Raw genomic sequence first — 22,179 nt, 5'->3', positions numbered from 1 at the left:
AAGGACAGATGTAGCATATCATAAGCACTGTCCTACACCTTGTTTTGCCACTTACCACTATTACCTATAGGTTAAAGAGTATGCCTTATCAATACATGTGAACCTACATCCTTTTTAATAGCTGTGGACTGCAGACTGATATGGGCTGAGAGCATTAGCTCTGGAGTCTAACTGACTGAATCCAAAGCCCAGCTCCGCCATTCACTGGGGTTATTACTTAGGGCAAGTCCATTAACTTCAGCCTTGACTGTAATATAGAATTATAATGGTACCAATGGCATAGGTGTCCCTGAGGCTTAAATGGGACAAAATACGTAAGGAGCTAGCACAGAGCCTGGTGCGTAATACGTTCTCTATAAATGTTTCTCTACATTTATATGTATGCGTTCATTTTATACTAATCCAATTCATCGCATTTTAGATCAAGCACTTACTCTAATACTTTTCAATTTTCTAATGAAATAAAATATCACTGCTACCAGATCCCCAAGCATTGTTGCTAATTAGCCAAAGCAGAAAGAATAATAAACGCCCTATTAAAGAATTTATAAACTAAAAATCCTCCTTTAAAAGGCACCTTTGTATTAATAAGTTTAGTAGTGATGCTCCACCAACTCCTCTTTTATCCAGGTTTAGATTTTTTAAACAGTCTTAAATACTTCCTTATAGTCCTCCTTTGCAGAATTATATGGCAGAAATCATTCCTGTCACATGATGTTGTTCAAAAACAACTATGATGCTGGACCTTAATTGAAAGAGCAACAAAAAAACTATGTCAAAATGTTTAACCACAAATTAAAAAATAAAAAGCCTAAGTGCTCTTACCTAATTGGAATACTTTCAAGATCAAGGCAGCTGTATTTTTTTTGTATAAACATTGCTCCAGTCCCTTACGCAGTTCAGAGCACACAACAATAAAAGATTGCACTGAATTGACATTGCGGGAATGCCCAACACCTGCCTGTCTTATATGTTGCATTAAATTGAGGACATTTCTTGCACATATTAGGAGACAGATGAGAAGTTCAAAAATACAGCTATGGGTAAGAGTCAAGGATATTCACTTGCAATTTTACTAAAAACCCCTATCACCTTCCTATGTAAATTAAAATATATTTTCAATAAATACTTATTGATGAAATGCTTTAAATCGATGATGATATTTTATATTCATGAGCTTTCTGAGATGCACTGTCTCCAACTATCCTGCCCTGCAGAGACAGGTCACGTACTCATTTCACCATTTGTGTAGAAGAAAAGACAGCCCCAGACAGATGGGAAGACCTCCTTCAGAGACACGCACAGCTGGTTCACGGTGTAGCCAAGACAGCCTTCATGTCTTAGACCAGTCATTTTATAAAGAAAGCGCTTTAGAAAGTCCTGCTTTGGTATGTGCCATCAAAGTACAAGGCAACACACACACACACACACACACACACACACACACACACACACACACACATACACACAGAGAACAAACCTTTAACACTTAATGAATAGGAAGGTATAGTGAATTTGGAATAAGTAGTCTAGGTTTTTTTTTTCCACTTTAAAGATTTTATTTATTTATTTGAGAGAGCGAGAATGAGAGAGAAAGAGAGAGCACATGAGAGGGGGAGGGTCAGAGGGAGAAGCAGACTCCCCGCTGAGCGGGGAGCCCGATGCGGGACTTGATCCCGGGACTCCAGGATCATGACCTGAGCCGAAGGCAGTCGCTTAACCGACTGAGCCACCCAGGCGCCCAAGTCGTCTAGGTTTTAAGAGCTAAACTCAACACTCATTAGCCATGGGCCACCGGGAAGTCACTTGAGCAGAGTCTCAGTTTTCCCTTAATGGGGATACCCAAAATGGGAATTTTGAAAACCTCACCTTCCATCCAGGATTGTGGTGAGGAGCCAATGGGGCAATGTGTGTTGCTAGCATTTGGTAAATGGAAATTTGTATATTCATACCCACATGGTCTACTAAGCATACCCTTTTTTGCCAAGTAAGTTCAGGTCATTTTAGTTTCAACTTTTCCATTAGCCAGCTGCCAAAGACGAAGGTAAGTTTTCCTTATTTTCTTTTTCTGGCCACCTTTGGACAAAAATCTCACATTAATGAATCAAGTCAACAAATGTGTATAGCTTGCCTAATATATGCCTAATAAGAAATGACTAGAAACAGGAAGGCAAGTCATGATCTGGGATAATCCTCAATTATGAAAAAGTTAATGACATTAAAGGCAAAGCAAAAATACATGTGTTTCTTATATGACAGAAATTAAATGGTGTCTACTATACTCATATTCTAAATCTGAAACACACTGTGACCTATTTCAAGGAAGGCTATTCCATATGTTCCTTCACATACTCAACAAATACTTATGGAGCATGCATGATGTTCTGGCCTGAAGCTGAGTACAGGGGTACAAAGAAGACAAGGCAGACCCCAGGTTGCTCCCTCACGGGGCATGTTCACTAATAGACTTAAAACTCACAGGAAGACAAGAACTGGGCACATATGTGGTTCATTGTCACACCACCTAATGCACAGGCCATCTTGAGTTTCTGAGAAGAGGAATTAAAGACACGCTCGGCACAGATTCTATGGAATACAGTTCTTAAAAGATTAAAGATTTGATTCCTTAAAGAAACAATTATTGAGACACCCAGGAATGATGCTGATGCTCTGATTGGACCACAGACTGCATTTATTAACTCTCTGTAACACCTAATATCCAGCTTGTGGTAACCTCTCAACCACTGTTTAATGGTCATAAAATACAAACTGAAGAACTTTGTTTCTATCTGTGACTAAAAAGAAAAATCTCAAATCTGTATTCTGGGACGGAGAGTTTCTGGTTCATTTTGATTCTTCCAGCAGCCGGTATAATAGTTCTGTGAGGGTCATAACACTGAGAATATAGCTACGAAGGATCCAGTACAAGATCATCCAGACATTAGGAACTAAACCGATGAGAAGTTGTTACTAAGCTGTGACATAAACATCAAAGGCAAAATTTTAAAAGGATTGCAAAATTCAGCTTACTCTACAAGTCATTCAATTCATGAATTCAAGTCCAATAACGATCCTAGAGTTTGGGGGAGAGCAGAGGAGCTATCTAGACCTGAGCACAGGGTTGGGAAGTTCATGTTTAATCTCATGGGAAATCACTTTATTCTTTGCAACAAGAGATTACATCACCATCTCATTAGCTTCATTTGTACAGCTGCAATAGGCAGCTATGATTCACAAAATTACCTACTTTGTGTCCCTTCTAATTTGGTTCCATAGTGTTTTTCTACGTGGTTTTCCCTGATCACTTTCTGGATTTGACTATGTACCCTGAATTAAAGTATACGCACTTCCATTTAATCTAACATGGCAACTGTTTTTGAACCTAAGCATGAGATCAATTTAACCTTGACCATAAATCTGTTACAGATGTCATTTTTAAAGATTTCTTTTTAGAGTTGCCTCAGCAAAAGGACGAACGTTAATAAGCCTTCTGAAGTCAAGAAAAATGGACTAAAATGTAGGGAAAAGTGAAGCCTGAACCAAACAAGAATTTCATATGAACAAAAGAGTGACGGAATGCAAATTGCCATCATTAATACCTACCAAATCTTTGAGGGGTGCTATGCATTATCCAGAACATGGATTATCCAGAACCAAATTTTTGAGGGGTGCTATGCATTATCCAGAACGTGCATTATCCAGACTGTTCAAGCCACCTGCCTTGAACAGACTCAAAGGAGAGATCATAAGAGCTTTAGAAGGCCTTTGTCTTGGAATTCCAAGAAGTTGGGACTGACTGTGAATTGTAGGGCTCAGCTGCACTGGTATTATTCTAACACGGCTCCTATGACAGAGACAACCCACCAAACTCATCTCCTTTCCCTCCGAAGCACACATTGCCCACCCTGGCTACATTTTCCACCCTCCTTTGCAGTTTTCTGCAGCCATATAACAGAGTTCTGGCCAATGCGGTGGAGGCAGAGTAGTATATATCACACCCGGGCCTGGCCCTAAAACCTCTCCCAAGTAACTCTCCATTTATCCCTCTTCTTCCGCATTTACAGGTTAGATGTTGACACAAAAGAAGACCTGAGAGAGAAGTCACACGTTGAGGATAGAGTCTCTATCAGCTGGGATCCTTGAACCACTGCCTGAAGCCAAGTCACCTCCACTTTTCCCTGCTGCCAAAACTGAGCTACACAAGAGTGAGAAGTACATTTCCATTGTACTGAATCCCTGAGATTAAGGCACCCAGCATTACCTTAACTATCACAGTTCTCCAGAAGGTCTTCCTCCAGTGAAATGGGGCCCCACTTTGCCCAAACCATCCCCAAGAAAATCCTGTCCTAAAATGCAAAATCGAACACCTGGACACATCTTTTCCCCTGGGGCTCACTGGGAAGGCAGCTGGAAGGGGATGAGCTAAACTCCGTGACACTGTAAACAAATGGACCACTTTTACTTTCCCGCATCTGCTAGTAAAAAACTCTTGTTCCATATCACTCCTGTTCTCGATGCTAAAACACTAACACTAATGAAATAATGTGTAAGCACAGAAGAGAACCTCCTGAATTATCTGAGTATCTTGGATTCCTTTTGATTCATTTTCAGCCTCTCTCACAGTCCAACCTTTGCATGGCCGCTCCTGCCGTCTGGAAATTATGGGGTTTGGGGACTAGAAGAGGCTGAAAAACCAATAAGTAAATCTAGGTAAGAAAACTGCCAGCAGGCACACGTCTGAGGTCAGAGTTTGCAAGTGGTAGTTAGGATCATAAACTCGAGTTTCTAAATCTGGGAGGAGGGCTTTCCTGTGATGCTCTACTTTCTACTTCAGTAAATGATCTCCAGCTACCAGTCTCGGCCACCTCAATCAAGCTGCCCACCACCCCCAAACTAACCCCCCTTCTAAACTGTGGCCTTGGCCATGCTGCTTCCCTCCCTCGGTGATTTCTAGGCTCCCGAGGGCCCAGAGGATAGCCCTCCAAATGCCTTCACCTGGTAATGAAGCTCCTTACCCCTCAAACTGCCTTCCTACTGTGCCTCCCACTCAAGATCCTCCCTGATTGTACCAGGCACAGGTTTAAGGTGACGTGTGTGATCAATGAACTGTGAAAGCTGGCAATACATGAACAGAATCCAGTATAACCAAATAAAGTGGGGACTAAAGGTACCCTGACACAGGCAATGATACATGTAATCATGAGTGTACCACATGGTAATTATAGATAAATGATAGTAATTAGTATTTCTTTTGCATAACTAAAAGCCGGTATTGCTGGGTTTACTGTCAGGAGGGTGGAAGGAAAACCGGGAACATGAAATTGCTGTGGTTTTTCTCTGAAAGCTTCCGCAGCCAGACTTGAGTAGGATGAACAGCCAGTTCTTGTTCAGAACCAAGAGTTACGGGATTGGCACTCAAAGTTCGAAGAGTAACAGTAGCCTCCAGAGACAAAAAGACATGGGTTCAAATCCCAACTCTACAACTTACTAGGCAAGCTATTTAAGTATTCAGTATCTATAAGCCTCAATTTGCTCCTCTGTAAAATGGGGACAACAGTACCTATCAGCCATGGCATGAGAGTGTGAAGTAATGCGGGTAATACACTTGGCACAGGCCCTGTGTACAGTATACACTTGATAAATGGCAGTTGCTATTACTATCTCCAAGCAGGTTTCGACCCCAGCCCTCCCCACAGACGGAAATCTGATACATCAGTCATTGCTCACCTCTCCTCCCAAGCATCCTGCCTGCGGCTAGAGTGAGACTGGGAGCTGGGAGAGATGGGAAGGAATGAGCTAATGTTAGTCCTTCTGGAGGGCAGGCCTACACGGGCGTAGTCTTCTAGAGCTGGGGGTGGGGAGGAAGGAAGGGAGGGTGCCGACAAATGAAAGGCAGTAAGAAGCTCCAAGGACAAGCTCGGCTGCATTGCAGCTGTACCCACAGCCGCCTCTGGCCCTGTTTCCCTGCCAAATTCTGGCTATCCTTTAACTTTTGCTCCTGTCTCCCTACCTCTCTTGCCATCCCAAAAGTGTTGGGGAAAAGCCAAGAGCTGAAGAGGCCCTTTGCCATCCGAGAAAGGGGAGGTCAGCTCCTAATATGGCTAGTTAGAATTCTGAATTGATTTCCGATTCATTTCACATACTGTTATCAAACGCTTACCCCACACCAGGTGCTGCACTAAGGCCAGATGCCCTCAGGGACTGGGTCCTACAGTGGGACTGTCACTATCTCAGACGTGGTATGAGTGACCTAAGACTACGAAGAACACTAGTTCTATAGGGAATCTTCCAGGTTCTAAATGGTGACTTGGAAGAGAACTTTGGAAACATGGGCTATGCATCCTAGTTGTAAACTAAGGATGGACACAGCAAGACAAATGTAGGAAACATCTCTGCTTCTCCTTGGGAAGCAAAGCATTTTATTCAAATATTTGTGTTTGGTGCACAGCAGAAAGTCATCAACGTCACCACTGTTACCAGATGTAATTTCCTAAAAAACAAACATAACCCCATAATTGCTCCTTCATACAGAGACCGTGTTGGCTGCCTGTTGCTTGCTGGATGCTATTGAAACTCCTTAACGAGCTAGCCCAGGTGTTCTGAAAACTGACCTGATAACCTGCCCTTCATCTCCAGTCAGCCCCATCTTGAACCTGTCCTAATCTCTGGGCACAGTTTCTCCCCTGAGCACGCAAAGCCCCTTCAGTTGCTGAGCATTTCAAGTGCTCGCTGTTCCCTCTGTCTGACTTGCCATTACCACAAGCCTCCCCCCACCTCTTTGTGGCCTGGCAAGCTCATGCTCATCCTTCAAAACCCAGCTTAAATGTTACCTCTTCTTCAACCGTTTCCTAGGTAGAGGTTATATCTTCCACCTCTAGATACCAATACTCTTTGGCTTCCTTTTTTATCACACATCACAGAAATTGTCCAACCTTCCCATCAGGCAAAGGGTTAGTTCTCTCTGCAACCCCATCTCTACTCTAAGGGCCAGTTTACCAAAGTGGCTGTCCCATTTCACATTCCCACCAGCAGTATATGAAGGTTCTAGTTACTCCACATCCATACCACACTTACTGCCTTCCTTTTTTATTTTGCCATTCCAGTGGGTGTGCGGTAGTATCTCATAGTTTCGATTTGTATTTCTCTAAAGATTAATGACGTTGAACATCTTTCCATGTGCTTATTGACCATTTTTATATCTTTTTTAGAGAAATATCTATTCAGATATCTTTGCCCATTTTTTATTAGATTGTTTATTCTTTTATTATTGAGTTCTTTATATATGCTAGATACAAGTCCCTTCTCAGACATATGATTTGCTAATATCATCATATTTTTTCCCATTCCATGGGCTGGAAAATGGTATCATTTGGAGGACAAAAGCTTTTAACTTTGACATAGTCCAATTCATCTATTTTTTCTTTTGTCATTTGTACTTTCAATATTATACACAGGGAAACCATCGCAAATGTGAATTTTGGACTACTCTTCCTTCTTCCCATTCTTCCGCCAAAATGCTATATGGCATTCCTGCCACATGCAAACATCATTAGGCATAGCAAGATGGGTGAATCACTGTCACTATACCAAGAACTCATAAACAGAAAGTTAAAACATACAATCTCATGAGTAGTGCCCTGTGTAAGACAAATTACTTGCTCTTGGCATAGCCAAAATACTCTTCAAACCAGAAACAAGAGAGAGAGAAAGCACCTGAAATCAGGATTGTCATCTCCACCCCAGAACGTATGGTTGTCACCCCCACGGGTGCTAAGAGGAGTAGGGAATCCTGAACTCAGGCTGTCATGAGGGTCATATTTTAGTGGAAGAAATGGTACCCAATGTATGCGTTTAGGATTGAGGGAGATGGAAATGGACAGGAAGTGAGCACCCCAGGTGGCTGAATGACATGCAGTAAAGGCAAGGAGTCAGGGAAGCACAAAGAAAATCATAAATACAATAATCATTCTCTGTGGCCAGTGCAAAGGATGGTAAAGATAAGCCAAATAGAAACACTGCACCCAGACAGTGAGGGAGACGAGGTTCCAGGCAAAGGAACTTGAATCATGTCCTGTTTTGTGGGAAGGGCACCAGGCACAATGAAGCCATGGTTGGGAACGTTAGCCTCATGGCAAAGTCTAGAGTGGGGTAGGAAAGGCGGGCACCCGAGCTAATCACTCAGCCATTCTACTTGTCTTGTCATTCATTCTTTCATCTCCTTAATATAAGAGGGAAGTCTCTTTCTGCATAGTTAACTTTATTTTTTTTAAGATTTTATTTATTTATTAGAAAGAGAGAGCACATGATGGGGGGAGGGTCAGAGGGCGAAGCAGACTCCCTGCCGAGCAGGGAGCCCGATGCGGGACTCGATCCAGGGACTCCAGGTTCATAACCTGAGCCAAAGGCAGTCGCTTAACCAACTGAGCCACCCAGGCGCCCTCTGCATAGTTAACTTTAAAAATAAATAATTTCTAAACTGGGTCCTTGGTGGGCTATTTAAAAGGTCCTCTTCTGTGGGTTACCAAAGGAAACATTTAGAATGGCATGCTTGAAGCAGGAATTTTGCTCACTTCATTGTGGGAAGTCAGCCCACCCAGCCTGACAGCCCAGTAGAGACAATAAAAAAATGGATTATTAAGGAAATACAATTAAGGAGCTACTAAATCCTCTCAAATACAAGCAAAGCTTAATTCAGATGGAACCCCACAGACAGGCAGTGAGATAGGCCAGTTTCTCCTCTACCACACAAGCAGCCCAAATTTAAACCTCTTAAGTTTTTTTAGTCAATTGATCATTCCAATAAATGTGTAATAAATTTGTTCAGGAGTAAGGAGATTAATCCTGTGATTTAAGTGAGAGAAGTTTAATATGTTTTTAAGGCACAGATGATTAGGGTGAAAGAAATCACTACATTTTGAGGGGAGAGGTTCCTGGAAGAGAATTATGCTAAATTAAGTTTCAAACACATTTTTTTGGAAGCATCAAAACAAAGTCTGAGTCTTAGCATCAAAACTACGACCTGAGTCTAGGCCATGCAGAACTATGTATTAAGAAAAAAGAAGTTGGGGTACCGGGTGGCTCAGACAGTATTTAAGCGTTTGCCTTCAGCTCAGGTCATGATCCCAGGGTCCTGGGACGGAGCCCTGAGTGGGGCTCCCTGTTCAGCAGGGAGTCTGCTTCTCCCCCTCCCTCTACCCCTCCCCCTGCTCTTGCTCTCTCTCTCTCAAATGAGAATAAAAAAAGAAAAAAGAAAAAAGAAGTGGTGACCAGGATTATATAATTTTTAATGGACAAAATATTTGCAAAGATGGATAAGCTTGTGAATGTTTCAAATGCACACAAGTCCCCCTCACCCACCCAGGAGACTCCTGTAATTGATGCTAAAACACAGTTTGAATGGGGATAGTAACACTCCCCACGCGCACTGTGCTGAGTCCCCTTTTTGAGTAGGAACCAAGGGCTGTTATTTGATAAGAATTCAAGAAGAAAAAAAGACAAGACTGGGAGTCCATTCTGCACTTCATGAGTCCTACAAATTCTCCTTCTATGATCTGCATCTGTTTTCATCTTTCTTAACAGAAGGCTGTTGAGATACTCAGTTCTTGCCTAAGTCCCCACCTAAGCCAGGCCAATGTTCAAAGAAAAAAAAGCAGCTTTTCACTGGAGAACTTAAAAAAAATAAAAAAAAGAGTGGGTTTTAATGTCCTTACTTGAACTTAAAAGCTTAATGAGCCTCGGTGCCAAAGAGCGGGAGACGGGCCAAGTCTGTGAAGCCAACTGTGATATGGCTGAAAGACAAAGGAGAACCCTACACAGAAGGCCTATCAAATTCTTACCAGCCTGCTAAGGCCAAAATCAGTAAGGGCAAAAGGACCCAAGTTCGCTGAGATTCGAGTGAGCATCTGGGTTAGAGAAAGAGCTCCAGACAAAGAGTTTGAAGACACACTGCACTCTACTACCCTGGGTCTCCCATCTCATCCTTACAAAGGGTGGAGGGAGGAGCTGACCCAGGCTGTTCACCTACCAGGGTTGCTGTGAGGATCAAGTAAGGGATGGGTCTGCAGATACTGAACAAAGCAATGGTGATTAGAAGGCATCAGTCTGAGGCTGCCAACAATTCAGGCAACCACACATCCCCATTTGCTGAGAACAGTCTCAGATTTCATTTGTTGTTCTAGTGTCTCAGCTGGTTAACAACCCCCTTTCACTCTCAAAACCATCTCAACTGACTGACAAACTACATGGTCACTCTACAAAGAAGCCATTGGGCCAGACTAATCTCTTTTCTTTCTTAATAGTTGAGGAAAATATTGCATGTGTAGTTGACATTAGATAAGGTCTCTGCCAAGAGCTTGCTGAAACGATGCAACAGAATGAGCCAGACTTAAAACAATTTGGTAGAGTCATGATTGGTGGTCTGACAGTTCCCAGAGACAGCTATTAATTGACAAAGGTCTCCAGTGCCTCCCGCTACCGGTGAAGCAGGCCTTTTTCTGAAGCCTTGTGCGAGCTGACCTCCACTGGGGCCATGTAATATAGGTGACCGCCAGCTTCTTAAGTCTTCTTAGCACCCTTGGTTTCCAAGGCACCACACTTCCTTGGGTTTCCTCTCATCTCTCCGATACCCCTTTGTGAGCTTCTCTTTCTCTTTCCCCTGACCCAGTGGGGAGGCTTCCTCAAACTGAGACCTTGCTCTGCTATTCTTTCTTGATGTGATCTTTTCCTCAGAGAGACTGTCATATGTCACAGCTTGGCCTTGATGTCCAACAATGGCTGGCAAATCATATTTGAAAAAGCTAAATCCATTGCCTCACCTCTAAGCTCCAAGCCCTTGCCCCCAACAGTCTACAGGATGGGCTATCTATTTCCCAAACTCAGTCTGCCCAAACTGAAATTATGACCTCTCCCAACAAGTAGAGGATTTGCTCCAGTGTGTACCAGAGGCCCAACTCTGCTGGCCATCAACAACTGAAACACTGAAGTTATTTTGTAGCCTTTTCTTTCATTTATCTACATCCTCTACCCTACCAAGTCCTGCTGATTTCTTCAGAATTCTTCTTATTTCTATTGCTCTGGCAGTTGAACCCAAAAATCTTTCCATGGCTACCAAGGCCCTGAGCAATCGTGCCCCTGCCGGCTCCTCTCCATTTACTCTCATCTCACACCATCAACCCTCCCCCCCGCCCCCCGGCAGTTTCCTACATTTTGGCCAAATGAGTCTCCTTCTAATTCCTCCAATGCACGGTGCTTCTATCTTAGGGACCTCAGACATACTACTCTTTCAGTCTAGAACATGCTTCCTCCCTACTTCCATCTCCCTTCCCTCTCTCCTGGCTAATCTCTACTCTTCATTCAGGTCTCTACCTTAACACTTCTTCCACAAGAGAACCTGAGGTTTATATTCTATATGGAGTCAGGATTTAGATTCCAGATCTGAGCAGGGCGCCCCTGTTACATGATTTTATTGCATAACGTACTAGGCTTTCTAGTAACTTACCATACTTGTAAGTGGGTTCTTACAAAGCTTAGTTGGATGAAGGAAGAGAAGGCCTCCTCACTGTCAGAGTAGATCTCTTCTGTGTATGCCAAACACGGCATACTCCTTCCTGACTTTAAACCTTGCCTTCTGCTCTTGTCTCCATGCAGGATGCCCTTCTCTTTCCCTCAGCCTATTCTCATCTTAAGGAAAATTCAGTTGATGTAATAGCTTCCCAGTAACTGTCTCCCAAACAATAACAATCTCTCTTTGTTTAACTTCTTAGTAAATCTTGGCAATTAAATCTTGGTCACTTGTATTTACTCACCCACTGGTTTACACTGCTATTTACACACTGTTTAGTGCATGTGTTCAAGCCCCAAATGCATTATAAAACTCCTGAAGATCAAGGATTGAGCCCTCCATTACCTTTTCATGGCCCCCAGTTCCTACTTTGAGGCTGTGCAGAACATGGTCAATATCTAACAAATCTCCATGTGACAAAATGTCTCTATGCAAAGCCACACCATCAACTCTCAACCTGTCCTAGAAGGCTAGTACATATCTGTGGCACACCACATGTCATGCTGAAATCAGGACAAGAATCCAAGACAAGCCTTCCTTCTTAGAATAAGCAGCTCATTCATCAGCAATGATATAAACAAGTGTTTGCCAACAGATTTCTTATCTTCAGAAAATTGTTTCACCAGCGTAAGAACTGAGACTAAAATCCACTAGGACATTCTCTATTGGTCACTCATTTGCAAACTGACATACTCAGACTTTACATTCCAAGAAAATGTGTCTGCTGAACAAAACCCGTAAGTTCAACCTCTATTAACTCCAAAGAAGATGGAGCTGTAGTGGAGAATCTTATACTTAAAGCAGGTACTTCAATGCTTTGGTCTTTAGTCTTCAAGGATGGGTCTGTTCTTTATGTAAAAGTGTGTGTGTGTGTGTGTGTGTGTGTGTGTGTGTGTGTGTGTGTAGAGAAGTGAGGGGAGGGGAGGGAGGCAGAGGAGGAAAGAGGAAAAAAGTGAGAACGAGGAGGGCAGGGGAGGGGGAAGAGGAGAGGCAAGGGGACAGAGCCAGAGGATAGAATACTGACAATGACAGCTAAGACCAGGACAAAGTTAAGGTCACCGATGATTAGGCAGCCTAGGGAGCAATCTCACATATTCAGCAAGTGCCTGTAATAGAGGTATTATGTTTGTCAGACCAGTGTCCAGGGAAGTAAATACAAAGATAAACAGAAGGGATCTTCGAGGAGCTTTCACTGTGGTACAGGAAGCAGACTGGGATACGCGCTCGTGCGGAGGGGGTACAGGTACTCAGAAGCCGGACGGGGACCTACTAACTCTGCCTGGAGGGTTCTGAAAGAGCTTCCCAGAGAAAGAAACCGCAACAGACTGGAGAGAGTGGGAGGAAATGACATCACCACAGAGGTCAAGGTTACTGTTTTCAAAACAATCACTCGAGGTCTCAAGCTCTGCCAGCCAAAGCTCATTATTCACAGATGATCAGGTTTGTAAAGGTCCCAAACTTTCTTGCCCAGTTTTTGATCACAGGCTAGGCAAGACAAGCTGGAAAGTAAAATCCCAGTGTGTTCATCCCGTGGCTTGCTGGCAGCCCCCAGAGAAAGAGCTGATGGGTGCACAGTGACACAGAGTTGCACTGACTATGTCATATTCATAATTGACTTTGGGCCTGTTTCCAACAATCATGATGAGAACAGCTAGGGGTCCGGAGCACCAAGCAAGCCCAGACACTGCCGAGCGCTCTGCAGTACTCTCTTACCGGAATCTCTCAGGGACTTGAGGAGGTAGGGACTTCCCCATTTCATAGACGAAGGGAACCATAGTTAACAGTTAAGGGCCTGCTACGTTCCAAGCACTGAACAAAGAGATGTATCCATACAATCAATTCATTTAATCCTCAGATCAACCCTCTTAATCAAGTACAATTATTTTGGTTACAGCTAAGGAAACTGGGGCTCCGGGAGGTCAGGTAAGTGGCACGAGGACACATGGACACATACGGACGACGTGAGCTGTTAACTAGGTTGAACCATATGAAACCACATTTTCTGACCATTTTTCGGCTATTTACACGATTTCATAGGATTCAACTTACGCGTTTTCCCAATCCACTCACTTTCCATTGTGCTCACTCATAAAAGCATCGGAACTGACTTTTCTTAAATGTACATTTTTGGATGGTAACAAAAAAGAAAGTAAAGAGGGTGGGGGAGGATGGGAAATCAAACTACAGAGAAGACAGCAGAGCACACACCCTAGAACGAGATGCCGTGGGAGCTGCCCCTTGAACAACACAGGGGGAGGGGGGAGGAGCGCCGACCCCTTGCACAGCTGAAAACCCACCTAGAATTTCTGATTCCTCCAAAACTTACTATTAGCCTACTGTTGCCCAGAAGCCTTACCGATAACATCGATAGTCAGTTAACATATATCTTGTATATTATTATATACTGTATTCCTACAATAAAGTCAGCTAGGGAAAAGAAAATACTAAGAAAATCATAAGGAAGAGAAAATACATTTGCAGTACCGGACCGTATTTATGGAAAAGGTCCACACAGAAGTGGACCCACACAGTTCAAACCATGTTGTTCAAGGGTCAACGGTATGATCATTTTGCCATTCTTACTTTATCTCTTTCGCAGAGGCCTCTCTTTTCCTGAACCATTTGCTTCTAGTTACAGGTAAGGTATATGCGGAATCCTTATATTATTCTTGTCACTTATCTATAAGTTTGAAAAATTTTCAAAATAAAAAGTTGGGTGGGGGGGGACTTATGAAAAGTCCTGAGAAAACCTTTTCTAAAAAGTTATTTTATTTTCCTACATAGCATTTTTGCACTGCCCAAACTCAATTACTTAACTTTATGAGGGTCAACAATTACATCTAAAATATATCCCGTAGTCCTTATGGGCTGGCAAACTTTTTCTGTAAAGGACCAGACAGCAAACATTCTAGGCTCTTGGAGCCATATACAAACTCTTGTTTTGTGTCATTTCCAACCCTTTTAAAATGTAAAAACCATCCTTAGCAAGAAAGAAAGCCAGGACAAAAACAGACCAAGCCTGTTGCCAACCCCTGGTATAGATAGAATCCCACAGAGTTCTACCTAAATAATAAAGTCAGAGTCAGGAAAACAAGTCAGAAACTTTCCTTTCTGGATTTATTTCAAAACCGTCTGCTCTGGGTGTTGGGAAGGAGATGTCCAGTCATCAGTGACTGTCCTGGGAGGGTCTTCCTCAGGGAATGATTGTTTGCAGCCTTCCTTTTAAACCCTGAAGTCCTCCAGGACATCATGCCGTATTTGGTTAACATTTCTAACAGCATGACACTTGTCACACATTTGCAGCCTGCTCACATTTTGACTCCAGACATTTTATTTACTGCTCCACAGAGGACTCACATCATTTGGGCGTTTGACCTCCAAGCTTCAAGTAAACACACCTGGCAAAAACAACCGAGGACGAGCGAAATGATGATAGCAAAACCCATCTACTGTAATTCTCCTTGGCACATGTGGTCTAGTCTGTACTTGCTCTTGCTGTAAGTTATACGTTCCTGCTTAAGTATCACGGCACTCCGGGCAAGCCCGTGCAAAGCCATGGGTACTGCACTGCCTAGGCAGAGTGAAAGAGCGCCCAGGACAACTCTGATGCTACTCAGTTTCCACCTTCCATGCTGCCTGGAGGCGCCGGGTCTTTTCTCCCTTGTCTCTGTGGTCTTTAGTACGCATCTAGCTGTCTCCTTTGTCTCACCTAGTCTGACGGCTCTGCCTAAGAAAACCGAAACGCCCACCTTCTCCCCTGACTACAGCCTCCTTATCCCCTCAACTCTCTCATGCTTTCACGCTTACTGGACTTGCCTCCTTGTCTTAAGAAGGATCGCCAGAGGCACCTGGGTGGCTCAGTCAGTTAAGCGTCCAACTTTGATTTCGGTTCAGGTCATGATCAGGGTCCTGGGATCGAGCCCCATGTCGGGCTCCACGCTCAGTGGGGAGTCTGCTGGAGATCATCTCTCTCCTCTCCCTCTGCCCCTCCCCCCACTCATGCTCTCTCTCTCAAATAAATAATCTTTATTTTTTTTTAAAGATTTTATTTACTTATTTGACAGAGAGAGACACAGCGAGAGAGGGAACACAAGCAGGGGGAGTGGGAGAGGGAGAAGCAGGCTTCCCGCCGAGCGGGGAGCCCGCTGCGGGGCTCGATCCCAGGACCCTGGGATCATGACCTGAGCCAAAAGCAGACACTTGATGACTGAGCCACTCAGGCGCCCCTAAAATAAATAATCTTAAAAAACAAAGAAGAAGAAGAAGAAGGCCCACCAGGCCTTTGATGCTTACATCCCAAGACCACCAACCCCATGCCACCCTTCTTCATGTTCTGTCCAGTTGAGATCCAGTGGCTATCCTCTGTACTGCCCTCCTGCCCACACCTGATGTTTTCTGGCACCAATCCCATGCCATCATCACCAACCCCAAACTTCTTTCTTTTCTCTCCCATTAAAATCTCAATTGTAGGCACAGGACAGTTGTTAAGAGTAAAAGCTAAGAAATCAGACTTCTGAATGTAAATCTTTCTTATCTGAATAACCTTAGACAAGTGATTTAATCCTCTGTGCCCCACTTAATTCCTCTGTAAAATGGGTATGATGATAGTCCTTACAGGCCACATGAAAGTTAGGCAAGAAAAAAAAATCAGACCCCAGGACCAGAAGGATGCCCTCTGTTTGACGAGGACTATGAATTCTTTTCAGACTCATAAACAACTCAGGAAATGTTTAGTGAACAAAGAGCATGATGTCTCTCCAGTTGCAACCACCCTTTAGAGCAGATCTAACTCACACAAAAAGATGAGTTTCTTGAACAAAAGGAATCATTCACTGAGGCCGTTCGTGGATTTTTCAGCTGGGGTCATAACACTATTACAAGACACCAACTGGGCTTCTGTTCAGAATAATACAAAGTTGAAAAGCCCCAACAATTTTTAAAAAGAGGGCTGTATGTTATGAAAGCCTTAATCTCAGAAGAGCTGAATTGCTAGTTTTAGAAATTTGAAATTATAGGGAGTTCTTCTTACATTGTAAAATGTTGCTACATGGGTGGAGGTTTTGAGTTAGAACCCCTTAATCACCAGCACCCACAAAATTCCCTCCGGTTCTAAAGAGTGGCACAGCCACTCTCATCTACCCTCCAAAGAGAGGTGTCTAAAACCTGTATGGATCCACTGTCTGGGAACCTCCAAAGTGAGTTTCCTGCCTTTTGGGGTCCTTGCCATCAACCAACTCCACGCCTGGAACACTGTAAGTCCCCTCCTTGCCAGACTGGTCTCTGGACACAAGTCTCAGGAAACATACCTGCTAATCTCAGGCTGCAGCAGCATGGCCCACTTCAGCTCAGATAAAACCTCGCCATGCCTCTGCCCCAACCAAAGAGGATGGAAAAATCTCGCTCCTCCGTTACTCCCAACCTTCCAGTGCATTCAGCTCCAGGGCCATGCCTTTGCTCCTCATTGCTCCATGGCTCCTGGACTTAGAAATGTATTTGCATCTGGTTTCTCCAGCTGCTGACCCAGCTTTCCCTCAAAGGCTCTGGCTGAGGCTCAGGTGATGGCTCTCCTTGCCTCAGGCCACCGACTCAGTTCATTCCACCTTAGCAAACTCTTTGCCGGGGCAGCCAGCTGGAGTCCCACAGGGAAGCCAGGACTTGACCCTCCCTGGCCCTCAGCCTCCTTCAACTACACCAGTGAGTCTAATCCTCCGCGGGTAGAAGACTTAGACAATAACTCACTTATCTTGAGTTTTGGCCTATGTACCCAGTCAGTAACACTTGTCCAAGCCTCCGTGTTGGCCAGTTCCCTTCGCTTCACTCTTGGCTGTCGGCAATCCAAACCCTTTATTTATTTAAAGAGGCTCCTGGCTATAATCTGTGCTTATCTCTTGTCTAACCATAATATTTCCTAACCATGGCCCAGAACCAAGCCCCGCCCCTAAAAAACCCTAACATTCATTAACGTGCTTGTAAAAGGCCAACAGGAGTGCCATTGCTCACATGACAGACTCCATCCTCTAACTCAACCTCTTCATCTAGGTAAGAAGCAAGTTCTTTTTTTTTTTTAAGATTTTATTTATTTATTTGAGAAAGAGAAAGAGAGCATACAAGCCGGGGGGGGGGGGGGGCAGAGGGAGAGGGAGAAGCATACTCTCCACTGAGTGGGAACCTGATGTGGGGCGCGATCCCAGGACCTTGCGATCATGACCTGAGCCGAAGGCAGACGCTTAACCGAATGAGCCACCCAGATGCCCCAAGAAGCACGTTCTATGCATGCAGAAGTCTCCAGACCCAGAGCCTCATCTTCAGATAAACCTGCTCCATCCAAAGTCTGGCAGGCAATACTACTCCCTGACAGATTTAGTCATGGGAGTATAGTGGAGAGGTGAACGCCTACAAGAATCTTTGGAGCAAATGTTAGGTATACAAAAACTGCTACCAAAGACCCATTTCAACAGAGTTAAGAGAGCACAATGTACATATATTAGATCAGACTATGGCTAGTCTGTTAACATCAGCAGAAGGTTAAGCCCAGAATCATTGGAGAAGCAGGTGTTAGAATGCAAGGGAAGTGTTTGGAGTCTGCCTGGCGTTTGTTCCTGGTGAGATGCTAAACTAATTATGGTTTATCTAAGAGATGAGCTCTGATTTAGATTTAATAAAGGGAAAAGAGGCAGTGAAGGAAGTAAAGTATGAGAAGAAAGAAGAGGCTCCACAGGAAGGAATGCACGGAAGTGGCAATCAGGCAATCAAAGTGGTAAATTTCCCTTTGAAGGAAAAAGGACAGTGGGAGCAGGAAAAATCACTGGCGTGAACTGTGTTGAGTGGTGCTGCACAATAATCAACATTTGTGTGGCAAATGTAATTTTTAAAGCACCTCATCCACACTATCCTGTTGAAATTCACAAAAAGCTTATGAAATAGGCAAAAGTTAGCACTTTTTTATTACCATTTTAGATAGAAAAATTGAGACTCAAGGAGGTTAAATGATTTAAGACTTGAGTTTCTAGTTCTCAGGTTCCAGAACCCAAAGTCTTTCAACTACTTCAGTGGGTCCCAAACAATATTCTGGAAGTCGCCAAAATAAGAGTGCACTCATTCTATGTAATTTCACTTACATAAAGTTCAAGATATAAGGCAAATAAATATTATGGTGATGGACATGAGAACAGTGCTTTCCTAGAGGTGGTGGAAATGGATTGGGAAGGGACGGGAGGGCACCTACTGTCCTCTATCTTGATCAGGGTGTAGGCTACATGCATAGACACAGTTCTCAAATCCCATTGGACTGTGTATTTGGAGCTGTGCATTTCTTGTGTGTACATTTCACTTCAGTAGAACAAAAGGTACGATCCAAATTACAGAACCTATTAAATTCAAAATTTGAGATCTTAAAGGATATGTTCATCCACCTATAAGTGTTAAGGCTCTCGCTTATTTTGTGTCTAGAACCACTTCACAGAAAGCTCTTGAATCCATCATCACAGCAGTACTTTATGACAAAATCTGGGTTCAAAACATAAAAACTAAACATTGCAGTTATTGTTCATGTTTGAAATTCGCCAATAGCATAAACTGAATATACCCAAAATACATCAGGGAGCAAGCCCAGTGAGGAATATCACCTGTCATGTTTTAAGATGTTGTAAGTAAGTAGATGCATTGCTTTCACTTGGCACAAACTGCTTTTGTTTTGCGGGAAAGGGGGAGAAAAGCTGCTACTTTTACTACAGTTGGGTCCACATCCTTCCCATTACCTGAGGCCCAGATTCCTACATTGTAAATGTTGGCTGGAGCTGAGGAGCAGTTACCAGATACTTCTTCTTTATCTAATTAGAAATTGTCACAGTCCCCACCATTCCCTACTGTACACTAAAACTCCCTCACCTACTTATGTGTACTGCCTAGCCCAGTGATTTTTAAAAATTTCAGAATCAAACTGTGAATAAATTCAAAACGAAATACAAATTTTTATAGATGAACTGAATGGCATTAATGATTTTTCTTGACTAAAACCAACTGAATAATAGGCTATACTTACTCGCAGAGAAGGATTCCATTTTCTAATCCTGTCCGAAAATCTTTATCACCAAAACTTCTGCCCGTTACTTGCTGGAAAAAAAAGAGAGAGAGAGAAAGAGCATAAATTTTTCTTCTTTAATCAGGAAGATCAATGATTTCTTTTCTTTTTTTTTTTTTTTAACATTTAAGAGCCTTCAAATAACTGGTGGCATTCCAAGAATGGGGAAAATCTGTTAGGTCTGAATTTCCTTTCCTTGTGTAGCTTTGCTGAGATCAGCTGATCTTAAATTTAGACCATTATTTTGAAGCTTTTTCCTACCCAATACCTCAAAAAATGTCTGTTCTTCCTGATAAGGATGTTACTTTTGGGGCTTGGCCACGATAGGTCAAGGTCACAGCCTCAACACACACACTTTCAAAAAAGCCTGCAGAAAGTTCCACCTAAGGATAAAGGATCTATTTGTTAAAACATTAAGGGGACAGAGGCGGGTAGGTACAGACACCTAACCTCAAGAGACAAACATCAAGACAGGAATACTAGAGCCAAAATCCATAATAACTTGGTGTGAAAGAGGAAAATAAAATCTGGAAAAGCATGACTAATAGCACAGGACTGATGATCATTCTTGATACCTCTGGCTCTCAGCAGCCCTCTGACCTAGGCACCAGGGCACGCATTGGTTCATTCATTAAGTATATTGACTATCTGTGGTATGCCAGATAAATATGCATACCCTAAATATATAAAATCCTAAAGCAACCTCTAAAGTAGCAAAATAAGTTATAGTTAACAAGCTTAGAAGGGAGATAAAACGGAATCATTAAAAATATTTTTTTAAGATTTTATTTATTTATTTGTCAGAGAGAGAGACACAGCAAGAGAGGGAACACAAGCAGGGGAGTGGGAAAGGGAGAAGCAGGCTTCCCGCGGAGCAGGGAGCCCAACAGAGGGCTTGATCTCAGGACCCCGCGATCATGACCTGAGCCGAATGCAGACGCTTAACAACTGAGCCACCCAGAAGCCCCCAAAATACTCTTAACAACTAAAAAAGGCAAAAAGAAAAAAGAGGGAAAGAGAATACAGAATAGATGAAATAAGTAAAAAGTAAATAACAATACTGTAGACTTAAACCTAAGCATATCTATAAGTGCATTAAATATAAATGGCCTAAACATCCCCGATTAAAAGACAGAGAGTGTCATAATGGAAAAGAAGCAAGACCGAACAATGTGCTGCCTAGGAGAAATGCACTTTAAATATAAAGATAGAAGTAGGTTAGGGGCGCCTGGGTGGCTCAGTCGTTAAGCATCTGCCTTAGGCTCGGGTCATGGTCCCAGGGTCCTGGGATCGAGCCCCGCATTGGGCTCTCTGCTCAGCAGGAAGCCTGCTTCTCCCTCTCCCACTCCCCCTGCTTGTGTTCCCTCTCTCACTGTCTCTCTCTGTCAAATAAATAAATAAAATCTTAAAAAAAAGAAGTACGTTAAAAATGGAAGAAAGGAATAAGATAATAACATGCTAATGTTAATTTTTAAAAGCCAGATATTAATATCAAACAAAGAAACTTTTAGAACAAAGAATACCAAGGACAGAGAAAGTCATTTCGTAACGACAAATGGTTTAGCTAATCAGGAAGATCAAAAAATCCTAAACATTCTTATATCTAATAAAAACTTCAAAATACATAAGCCAAAACAGATCTGCAAGGAGAAACAAATTCAAAACTAGAGTCAGAAATATATTCTCTCTCCCATAACTTACAGAACAAGCAAACAAAAAATCAATAAGGATATAGAAGACTTGAACAACACTGTCAACCAAATTGACTTAACTTATATTTCAACAATACTTCACCCTACCAGGGCAGAATACATATTTTTCTTCTTAAGTTCACAATGAACATGTATTGAGATAGAACAACTTCTGGGTCAGTAAACAAGAGAAAGTCATTTTATTTATAAACTTAAAAGAATTCGATTCACAAAAAAAGCATGCCATCTGACCGCAATGGAATTAAATTAGAAATTAACAACAGAAATATCTCTGGGAAAAAATTTCCAAATAATTTTAAACTAAGTAATACAATGTAAAAAACAACCCACTGATCAAAGAAGAAATAAAAAGAAATTAGAATATATTTTGTAGTGAAAGAATATGGCTATGTAAAAACATATGGAAAGACACTAAATCAGTATTTTGGGGAAATGTATAGCACAAAAACCTGTATCAGAAAAGAAGATCTCAAATCAATGAATTTTCCTTCTTTCTTAAGCAAATTAAGCCCAAATTAAGTAGAAAAAAAGGGGGGAAACTTTATCAGTTGAAATCAAATCAAATAGAAAACCAAAGAGCAATCGAGAAAAATCAATGAAATCAAAAGCTATTTACTTGAGACCAATAAAACTGGGAACACTTAGCCAGGTTGATAAATCTTTAGCTAATAAAACAGACAACCTTTGGTTTTTAGCCAAAAAAGAAAGACACAAATTACCAACATCAGGAATGACAGAGATGACATCATTACAGATTTTATAGACCTTAAAATGATAACGGGATATTATAAATAAATTCATCTCAATATATTTACCAACTTAAATTG

The 22,179-nt window shown here is 42.5% G+C and overlaps 1 protein-coding gene across 5 annotated transcripts in view; it reads right to left on the bottom strand.

Moving 5' to 3' along the window:
• The window catches only part of LIMCH1 (LIM and calponin homology domains 1), a 321,291-nt gene that overhangs the window by 174,004 nt on the left and 125,108 nt on the right, over positions 1–22,179 (bottom strand). For all 5 annotated transcript variants that reach the window (XM_027597625.2, XM_027597626.2, XM_027597627.1 and 2 more), the window contains exon 2: positions 19,602–19,672. In XM_027597625.2, coding sequence (XP_027453426.1) covers positions 19,602–19,672 — 71 coding nt within the window. The remainder of the gene's footprint in view (positions 1–19,601; positions 19,673–22,179) is intronic.

This window comes from Zalophus californianus, chromosome 2 (genome assembly GCF_009762305.2).
Source record: "Zalophus californianus isolate mZalCal1 chromosome 2, mZalCal1.pri.v2, whole genome shotgun sequence".
NCBI lineage: Eukaryota > Metazoa > Chordata > Mammalia > Carnivora > Otariidae > Zalophus > Zalophus californianus.
Note: the sequence above shows the minus strand (reverse complement) of the source record. Positions and strands in the feature narration are given on the sequence as shown.